Source organism: Rhagoletis zephyria, unplaced genomic scaffold, assembly GCF_001687245.7.
Source record: "Rhagoletis zephyria isolate East Lansing unplaced genomic scaffold, Rhagoletis_zephyria_1.1 Rzeph_scaffold_00119, whole genome shotgun sequence".
NCBI classification, from domain to species: Eukaryota; Metazoa; Arthropoda; class Insecta; order Diptera; family Tephritidae; genus Rhagoletis; species Rhagoletis zephyria.
Window position 1 is genome coordinate 5,660 of NW_016157203.1, and position 11,028 is coordinate 16,687.

Here is an 11,028-nt window from a genome sequence, read left to right on the forward strand (position 1 = left end):
ATAATAATACTCAATTGTTTCTTTAACAACTTTTTCATGGTAAGTATATTTTATAGGTCCTCAAAGCCCTTAGAAAATGCAATGGGGGGACCAATAAAAAATCTTTAATCATAAAAAATGGTAAAATAAACAATTGGATATTAATACTGGAAGTCTCCTGAAGAGAACCACAGGTTTCCGGTCGAAAAATACTGATTTTCAAGAGTTTTATACCATTTCTACGAAAAATTGTTTTTTCTCCATATAAAATACATGGAAAACTTTGAGCGCTTTGAGCACTCCCTAAATATTTTTTGATTTCAAAATAAAAAAATAGGGGTATATTTTTTTCGATATAGATCAATCCTAGGGTGTGCCGGCATTAAAACTCCGACTTTATTTTTTTGGACCACTCTAACCTACATACATATATATAGTAGTTTGGCTGGAACTGCTCGGAGAAACTCCTTTCAAAGGAATTTTAAATATTAAAGGTTGTTTGATGCGAGTCCAAAAGTGCACATAGTACCGAAAAGAGAGGTTGCCATGCTTAATTTTTAGGTACTTTTGTCTACTTTTAGGTAGAATTTTTTTCGGCAAATAAGTACAATTTGAAAATTTAATTCTTGTTCATATTGCGAAAATGTATTTTATGACGGCAGAAAATAGGTGAATGCTGACAAATCGATGAAGGGTTAGCGCTCCGCTGATGGCGCCAACTATATTTTCTACATCGTGGCTTTGATATAAATGCATATCGTCGTTTAAAGTACAAAACCGCGTATCGTCATTCTGCAAAACCGCGTAACTGACATTGGCTGCCAAAAATTGGATTTGCTCACACAAGCTCTTGGCTCAATCCTTATCCATTCCATATAATAGTCAGATATGCGATTGCATTATAGAAAGGAGAATCATTTTGAAATATGAGTGTTTTTACACTCTAGAAAATAATTTCTACAACTTCATATACGCGGTTTTGCATTTTGCTGATACGCGGTTTTGGATTTTGTTGATACGCGGTTTTGCACTTTAAACGACGTTATATACATACAACAAGCGTTGACAACAATTCGAGATAGAAAACTAACTCTAGGCGAGAGGTAACTATTGTCTACCGTGTACACAGCTTGTAGAGTACGTGATAGGTAAAAGTTGAAATTTCTCTATTTTGTCTCTAGCTAGAGTGAATATCTCCTAGAGTTGCTCTACCGTGTAAACTTAATTGAGAGAGGAGATTTTTATTTCAGTGAAACTCTCGAGAGATTTCTCTAACGTGTACGCTTAGCTTAAGAAAGGATGTCTCAATCAGGCTATTTTTAAAAAGGCGGTGCCAAGGGGCATCGATCTCCAAAAAGTGTAATTTTGACATTTTAGTCGCACAACGGTAACACTGTTCTTAATCATCTCTAAGAGAACCAGATAATAAGAGAATTTAATGCCCTACAAGAATATGCCCAGAAAAAACTTATACCTCGAACGGTTCAATAGTTGTAACATTTTTAATGAAAACAAATTTATTACATGTTATTTACATGGAAAACTTCAAATGCGCGCCGACATTTTTAAAATTGGAATAAAAATTTTTCCAAATGGGACAATTTTCTTCTCAGTAAATAGGTCCTTTTAAGGCCATAAATCACTTAGGTTAGCTTATTTGAATCACCCTAATGTACATGGAAAGAAAACCACGCAAGTGACAATTAAAGCAGCCGACAATGGAATGGAATGAAGTGCATCAAATAACAGCAGCCACGGCAATTACTTCCACCACCACCACGGTCACCAATACCATACAGCGGCAAAAGCATATGAGAAAATAAAAACAATAACAGGCAAAGTTATAGCTGAAATACAATGCCGGCGAACGGCGAACTCACCACAGCGAAATTCGCGCTGTCAAAATTAGAACACCCGCAAGCATATGAAATTGAACACAGCCAAAGCGAAATGCGAAGTTCGCTTGGCGGCGTTTCATGGCGATAGATTTATTTCTATCGCCCTGCTGGGCGATGACAGCTGTGCGTGCCAAAGGTGGCCGTATTTGTTTTTTGCTTTCAAAGTTTTAAAGAAAACAACCTAAACACGATTTTTTTTTTGTTGTTTGAAAAATATAGTTGTGGATTCATTAAATCTGGCTTGAAACAAATTATTTATAATAATCTTTCTTTGTTTTACATTTATATTTGTTATCATTTCCTCATTTCTAAATATGGTTTAGTTTTTTCTAAATATGGTCACCCAAATTATAAAGGCGACCAAATGGGATCAGCTGTTTTCGCTACCGCTCTAATTCTGTTTAAGTAGGCGAAATAGCTCGGCGAACGGTGAACGACAGCATCGCCCAATTCGGCGAAGTTTGCCGTTCGCCGGTATTGTATTTCAAGCATAATGAAAACACGCAAAATTCGACCAGCAGTTGAACGTTAAACGATGTTGCGGAGGGTTTTCGTAGTTGGTCGCTGTATGGCATGGAGTAAAGGTGATCGTGAGTTGAGCGATGTAAAAAGTTAAGTATATACATACATAAATTGTGATTGTTTGTAAATAAAACATAATTAATGGTAATAAAAGAATTATCCAGAATAGTTTTAGAAAAACTGCGTGGTAACTAACAGATATTGAAAAGTGCAAAGAGTGCAACAAAATGGGTAATGTACAAACACGACAATTCGATGCCAAGGGCATGGCTTATCGCCGTGGAAGTGAGTACTGAATTTGAAGGCCCACTTGAAAACTCCTAATATATTTGCAAACAAAAGGTATATCCTGGAATTTCCGGTACCCGATGACAAAACGACGCGATCAAACCACAATGATGGTGTTCAATGTGAACATGAGTATAACTGCTTGGTTAGATTTGCTCGATCTGCAGCAATATGAAGGTGAGTATAAAAATACATACATACATATATGAAGAAATACCCTGCAAAAATCGCGACTACTCCATGCAAGCATACAAAGAGTACTCCCTAAGCGTCAAGGAGTACTCCAAAATTAATCACAATACATATAAAAAATGTGGTCCAATTAACATTTCGATGTCCTAGAGCAGCTCAGCATTACGTCAGAATACCACAAAACTACTCCAACATGTTAACAAAATCATTGTTGATATTGTACAGGCTTTTATTCTGCATTTCACAGATGCTCTTTCATTGTTGGGATGCACAAAATAAAATTTTTTTATTATCATTGTTGGGATGCACAAAATAAAATTTTTTTATTATCATTTTAACATGATGCCTCTGGTGAGATTCGAAACAGGACCTTCTGGAAGTTAGCAAATAACAGCGAGAATTTCTGTACACTAAGCTACAGCCGCTATATAACTTAGCTTTCAAACTGAATAAACTTTTTTCGTCGTTTGATTTTGCTCTTCACTTCACAGATGCTTTTTCGTATTAACAAAAACCAAAAACAAAAATAAAAATAAAAAATTACATGTTGTCTCTACACGTTTAGCTGCAGCCAGACATACAAATGTGCTTTAAAATGTTCAATTTTAATCTCATTTCGTTAAAACACGAGCAGTGATCGGGTAACAATAAGCTGGTGCAGAGACACGAATTGATCCGCTACAGCATGACAGAGTAGCACTTTGTAAGTACTCCAATATGCCACAAATAGACTTCATGGTCCAATTATTTTTGCAGGATATTCTCCTTATACAAATGTACCATAATTGGGCTACATATTTTCATATCTTGCACAGTATTGCCATCTCTTTGTATATTGTCAGCAGAAATTCGTGTTTTTTTTTTAATTTTATAAATGTATGCTGAAACTATGAAACTGTAAGTAAAAATCAGATTGTGCAATGAAATAACATGCAAAATTGTAACGTTTGTGGTAAGAAGTTCAACTTGATTAAGAATCGAGTTGAACCAACGGTCGCAACGTTTATGGCTTGCGTAAAAGTTCGGTTGAATGTGACAATGCAAACGCTTTTTCTTCGCGTTTTGCTGTCTAAATGTGAAAGCGAAAGTCTACTTTCCCGTGTAAACAGCTAAAAGTGCCTTTTTGCAGATTGGCAGAAATCATTTTCGAAAATAAAAATTGAAAGGTGTAACTGCAACTGAAATTGCCCAGTTGCTGTTGCTGCACTAGCAATTACCATTTTTATCAAATTTTTCAGATTAGTAATTTTTTTTATAAGTATAAAAATGTCTGGTAGCATATTGAAAGTGGAATTGTCTGCATTCACCGTGTAAACGACAAAAAGTAGTATTAAAAAGTTTGATTTTCAGAAATAAAAAACTGGTTTCGAAAGCCACTTTATATGCAAGATGTAACTGCTCCTGTAATCTCTTTTTCAAATTCTTGAGTTTGGCTTACTTTTGAAAATAACTTGCATTTGCCACGTCTAACAGCCACTTAAGCCACGCTGCGTGAACCTTGCCATTGTGTGTAATTGGCGCTTGCATGTAAATTAGGGCTGTCAGACGTCCTGGTTTTCCCGGATTTGTTCTGATTTAAACAAATTGTCCTGGTGTCCTGGACCACACTTAAATTGTCCTGGTTTTTAATGAAGGTCAATGCAGACACTCATCTAATTTTTAGCAGATTTTTGCTTTGAAAAAAAGGTTAAGGTTCCTGTCATTAGTAGTCAAAAATCGATAATGAATCATTTATTCTAACATGTTGAACAATATCTTTCTGTATAGTTTCTTTGGTTAAAATCTAATTTAGTATCTTCAGGTGAATGCTAAAAAAGTACAAGTTCCTGAACAGGTACACGGCTGAGGGGCACACATACTGATAATTTCAGGAGTTAAAATCTCTTCCAAAAGCCCTTTCTGAAAGTCATTCCTTTTTCCTTCCTTTTTTGTACGGAATGGCAAAAATTGAAGGGCTTCTGCTTTCGCTACCCAATGAAGAGCTTCCATAAGGGCTTTTGTAGGACGTAATTCTCAAGGGCTTTTGAAGAATTTCTTTTAAAACTAATTTAGTTCATTAAAATCATACTTCTTTAAGGAATTTAAATATTTAAGGTTAAGATCAAATATGTTTTATTGAAACTTGAAATGCTTATTGAATCCTATTTGTAATGCTAAATAATATAAACATACTCTTTTTGCAAGGCGACAAACTCCAAAAATGCGTATCTTGACCATTTTATTTATATAAATGTTAAGCACGCTTCCTTAGCTTTAAACCGGCGTTAATATGAAGCCTCACGATGAGCAGATCTCGAGATATAACGATTTGAAGAAGTACATGATTAGTCACGGGCCCCTGCCAAAAGCCCGGCCCGCGCCCATCTCTACTACCTACTCAGGTGTACGTGGTGTATGAGTAATGTGACTAACCGTACTTCTTTCGGAAGTACAGTACTTCTTTTCTCCCTTTTGTACTTTGTACTTCGAAGTACAGTCAAATGTACTTCTTTGCGATATTTTTTACTTCAGGAGGGAAATTTTGTAACCAGTAGCGACAACTTTCTGATCGCTATCGCACTTTTGGACGCATGATATAAATGTCTTTAGGTCAAAAAGTGTGATAGCGATTCGAAAATTGTCGCTAACTTGTTTCCGAATCTCCCCCCTCCGATCTTCTGGACGATCGTTACATAGCCTGGGCGTTAAATTCGTTCAAGCCATTAAAGTCGCCGGGGACCGATGCCATCATACCTGAGCAGCTGCGAAGGGCTCTGAAGGTGTCGTGAAAGTGGTTGGCTCCTATTTATGCGAACTGCGTGACGACCGAGTACATCCCCAAGGATTGGAGATTAGTCAGTGTTGCGTTCATCGCGAAGGCCGGAAAATGCACACATATTTCCCCTAGGTATTTTAGAGCTATCAGTCCCTCTTCGTTTTAGCTGAAACTCTGGAGAGACCGATAGACCTGTACATAAGAAACGCGATCCTCGTGACTGTCTTTCAAGAGCCCAATATGCTTATTGCAGGAAAAGGTCGGTGAATACCGCCCTGCACATATTGGCAAAGGTGTCAGAGAAACCCCTCGTACATAAAGATTATGCAGTAGGGGCCTTATGCGATATCGAGGGGCCTTCAAAAATTTCACTCCCGTGACACTAGAGGGGTTGAAACCAACCTAATAAAGCTTATCTACAGCGTACTTCGAGAGAGAACTGTCGCGGTGAAGTGGGGGAGCGCCTGCAGTCAGTGCAGAGTCATTACGAGCACTCCACAAGGTGGTGTTCTCCTCCCCTGCACTGGATTACGGTTGTAAATGACCTTCTAGAGAAAATGGAAAAAGTGGGCTGTCGGGTGATAGCCTATATAGATGATGTGGAACATTTCGGTAAGGGACGATTTCTAGACATCCTTTTTGATATGGGTCAAGGTTACCTCAAAATAGTAACTAGGTGGGCGATCTACAGCGGCTGTCGTGGAAGCCTAACATTAAGAAAAGGGTAAGAAAGGTGTCGGTTGCCTTGTACTGCTGTAGGGGAGCTATCGGTAAAAGATGAAGTCTCTCGCCCATATTAGTTCATTAGCTCTCGAAAACTAGATTTAAGCCCATATTGTTTCAAGGAGCCCTTGTCTGGTGGAACTCACTAGAGAAGGCTGCATTTGTAAAATGGGAATTAGCGGAGCATTAGGAACCACACCTACACTTGCGCTTAACAGACATATGATGAACTCGGCGCCTGCGGATATTGCAGACAGAATTGTCGCAGTACGAACTGCTATTGGGCTAAGGGAAACCGGGTTCTTTTGTGATATAAAAAAGGAAAAGAAACGTTTCCCTGCTGCAGCAAATGCTTTATAGGGCACTTTAAAACTCGTTACTTCTCAGGGACTAGTGATGGGGCTCTGACAGGCCATTCTGCGATTGGTTTTTATGCGGTGAGACTAGGAATTTCAACTGATCCTTTTTTATCAGCTATCAAGAGGAAGATGAAGTGGAATTATCTCCACACTCCCTTTTAGACTGTCCAACCTTCGCGAGGCTAAGATGGAAGCATTTTGGCTCGCACTTCTGAACAAACACTGAGCTCTCTGGGATCGAAATTAGCCGCATTGGAAATTTCGTAATCGGCTCGCGGCGTTAACTTAACGCAACCTAACGTGTACTTCTTTTAGCTATGAAATAGTTGGTCACATTATGTATGAGTAACACTCTTTTCTGCTGATATTTCAAACAAAAAATCCTTGCGCATTTTCATTTGACCAATCATTCTTTTGTTATTTATATATCGATTTTCTTCATTGGTAGCTTAGTTTTTTTCTAAAGGAACAGGCCTTAACACAAGTGCAAATTATTTACACAGAAACTGTTATTTTTTACCTTTTTCCCTGTTAAAGTTTGAATTTTTTGCATTTTTCCATAAAAAAAAAACAAAAAATTTGGAATGGTTAGTTTATTTCTCAGAAACTGTCAGGGCTATTGACTAGTAATCAATATGCGGTTTATGGAGAATTTTATTTTCTATCATTTGTCGTACCTCGTGTTACGATTATTTAATTGGTTCGTAAGATATACCTGATTAAATGGAACCACTCTTTTTATACCTTTCATGAGCATGAAATGGTATTATAACTTTGGTCCGATGTTTGTAAGTACCAGAACAAAAAGAGATAGACCCATTAAGATGTATACTTATATGATCAGAACGTCGAGCTGAGTTGATTTAACCATGTCCGTCTGTCCGTCTGTCCGTCTGTCCGTCTGTCTGTCTGTTTGTATGCAATCTAGTCTCTCAGTTTTCGAGATATCCGTATCAAATTTGGTATGTGGGTGTATTTTTATAATGTATTAATCATTTGTCGGAACCGGAAGAATCGGACCACTATAACATATAGCTCCCATACAACTGATTGTTCAGATATGAGATTTTTCGTTATAATTCATCCATTTATGTAGCTAGGACCATGAAATTTCGCGCTGTTTTCACTCATTATCAACAGAAGACTTACAGCGAAAATAACAAAGATCGGGTCACTATAACCTGCAGCCCCCATACAACTGATTGTTCAGATATGAGGTCTTTTATCATAACTCCTCCATTTATGCAGCTAGGAACATGAAATTTCGCACCATTTTCACTCATTATTAACAGAATACTTACAGTGAAAATAACAAGGATCGGGTGACTACAACATATATCTTCCATACATCTGATTGTTCAGATATGGGATTTTACTGTAAAACTCCTTTATTTGAACAGCTAAAACCGATAAATTTCGTAAGATATTTTATAAATAATAATACAAAGTCTACTGAGAAAATCGTCAAAATCTATGCTGTATAAGCTTTATCTCCTATAGCACTGATTGTTCAGATACCAGTTTTTGCCATATATCTCCTTTATGTAGGAAACTAAACCCAATAAATTGTGTTACCGGTTTACATACCGATCACATAGCAGTGAAAATCACTTAGATTGGTGCCATATAAAGTATATCTTCCATACCTCTGATTGTTTAGATGCGATTTTTTATATAAGTATGTAACTCCTCTATCGATGTATGCAGATGTATTCAAAATCAGTAATCTGTCAAAGTAAAATTTGCAGATGTTCATGAAAGGTATGAAGCCTTCGGCATAGCCGAAGACAGCGCTGCTCTTACTTGTTTTAAGCTGAATAAGGATAAATTGCAAATATCTCGAAAACGTATCCATACAAAAAAAAACAACTCGATTTTCGGAATCAGCGGGCGATTTTACAACAAATTGGACAGTGGCGTCTGGAGAACAAAATCAAAATTAAAATATGTGATCCAGTGTTATTGTATAAAATAATAGTTCGATATAATGTTTGAAAGCCGTATGTGCATTTCTGGGGTAGCATCAAATTTCGACCTGAATTAGTTTTTTGTATAAATCATGATACAAAAGAAGGTAGTTTCATTTCAAAATTTTTGAAAAAAAATAAGTTTTTGAAGTTTCATAAACTGTACAAAATTATGAGCTACCTTGCCACATTGATAGCAACCAAACAATACATCAGAGGATTTAATGTTGTGCGTGGGAAATGTTCGGTTATTTGTACAATGATTTTTTGGTGGCGAGCAGAGGAGAAAGGGGGTATCACTTACAACTCATTAGAAAGAGCACAGTATAAACTTAAAGAAAACTTCGCCTCCCTGCCCCTTCTACAGGCACTCGGGTGGCTCATTTAAATATGGGGTAAAATTAGAAAGAAAAATTAAACTCGTGGTAGGCCATCAGCAGTATATTTGCGCAAAACTCCTTTCCGCTTTGGTGGCCTTCGGCCTTATTAGTCCAACACCGGTTATGCCAACCACAGTATTTTTGCGCAAAATCCACCTTCAAATTTACAAAAAAAGTGCATATTTCAAATTAAAGCTCAATCCTTTGCCTAGACGTATATATTAAAATTTTTAATTCAGATCACGCGTTTGGACACGATAACCCAAAATCATTGTACAAATAACCGAACCGTACCCACACAGTTTTACTTAAACATTTTTCCATAAACCCCCCAAACATATTCTGAGCGTTCAGAATATATGGGTCCGAAGGGAGTCCTAGGTAGGTAAGAAATATGAGTTTCAAAAACAAAAATTTTTTTACTCTTATATGAATCTTTTAGGACTCATATGTGATCCAAGTTATGAGCCAGCACCTTGTGCCAATATAAAAACAATAAAGATTTGAAATTTATATCCAAACTTGTTTATACAGAAATTGAAAATAATTAGAAAACAATAAATGAACAAAATTTAGCTGCAGCTGCTGCTATTGCATGCATGTTGGAATGTGTATATGCACGTAAGTATGTATGCATGTTATTTGAAAGGAATTTTTGCTGAATGCTTTTGCAAATATAGTGCGTTCAATAAGACTCAAAGAACAACCTAAAATAAGAGTCCGAATTTAGTAATTTATGAGGCTGATTAGAGGTTCGAAAAGAGTCAAAAATGGTTCATATATGAGGCCAATAATTGTTTTAAAAGAGTCCAAAATGAGCCGTATATTAGGCCAATAAGAGTCCAATATGACTCATATTGAGGCTCATTTGATGTATGAATTTAAGCTCATATAAGTCGACCTTCGGAGAAAGGGAAACACCCTCATATCGGACTCTTAAATGAGCTCATTATGAGCGTAATGGCTCCGATATAGGACTCCTTAAAGACTCATTTATGACTCCAAATGTATATTTCATTGATATGTATGTACATATCTCTCGCTCATAGGGAAAGCACTCAATTAATTTTGTTTTTCGGTTTGCATATTCATTTTCTTTTTACTTTAAAATTTCAATACTTCACACAAATTAAAAAAGCGTTTTCCTCGATAAGTCAATGCTGAAATCACACGCTTTATTTCCTTTTAAATAAATTTCTATTACTTCCGCAAATTAGAAATTCGCTAGAAATGTAAATATATAATTAATTCCAAATGTCAATTCTTGACTCAAGGGAATGCTTCGAACTATATCCGCTTAATTCACAGAACATGCTTTTCTTGCGAGCGTTTTCAAAATATCTAATTAATTTGTATGTACATAGATACCAGTTAAAGCCCCATGAAAATCCATTCAGGAGTTCCGGAGATTAGTGAGTTCAAACAGAAAAACAATCTACAGTTTTATTATAGTATAGATAGATAGATAGATTGCGATTTTTCTTAAGCAATCTGGACACTCTGATGACAATACACATTTCGTTTGATTTATTTAGTCACGGCTATAACATCGTCGCGTACACATGTGTCGCTACTCTCTTGAGTGTTGACCAGGGTTGCGTGATTTTGATTTAGTCAAATTTATTTCTGAATTGAAAGTCGCATAAAATCCTAAATAAATTTTATGTGTGATTTGCTTGGTCAACCAAATAAAATATAAGTTTTATTTGTGATTTGATTCGTCAACCAAATAAAAGATAAGTTTTATTTGTGAATTGATCGTCAACTAAATAAAAAATAAATTTTATTTGTGATTTGATTCGTCAAGCAAATAAGAATAAATTATATTTGTGATTTGCTTGGTCAACCAAATAATGATTCGTCGACCAAATAAGAAATAAAATATATTTGTGATTTGAATCGCCTCCAAATCAGAAATCAAATTGATTTGTGATTTGATTTGTAGAGCGAATCATTGATTTGTGA

The 11,028-nt window shown here is 36.2% G+C and overlaps 1 protein-coding gene across 4 annotated transcripts in view; it reads left to right on the forward strand.

The window, feature by feature from the left end:
* Window positions 1–2,441: 2,441 nt before the first annotated feature.
* The window catches only part of LOC108378752 (breast cancer anti-estrogen resistance protein 3 homolog), a 187,858-nt gene continuing 179,271 nt past the window's right edge, over window positions 2,442–11,028 (forward strand). For 2 of the 4 annotated variants that reach the window (XM_017635077.1, XM_017635057.1), the window contains exons 1-3: window positions 2,449–2,488; window positions 2,554–2,684; window positions 2,742–2,864. In XM_017635077.1, coding sequence (XP_017490566.1) covers window positions 2,627–2,684; window positions 2,742–2,864 — 181 coding nt within the window. In that variant the 5' untranslated portion in view covers window positions 2,449–2,488; window positions 2,554–2,626. Of the gene's footprint in view, window positions 2,489–2,553; window positions 2,685–2,741; window positions 2,865–11,028 lie in introns of all 4 variants that reach the window. The other 2 variants (XM_017635070.1, XM_017635064.1) reach the window with 2 other exon arrangements.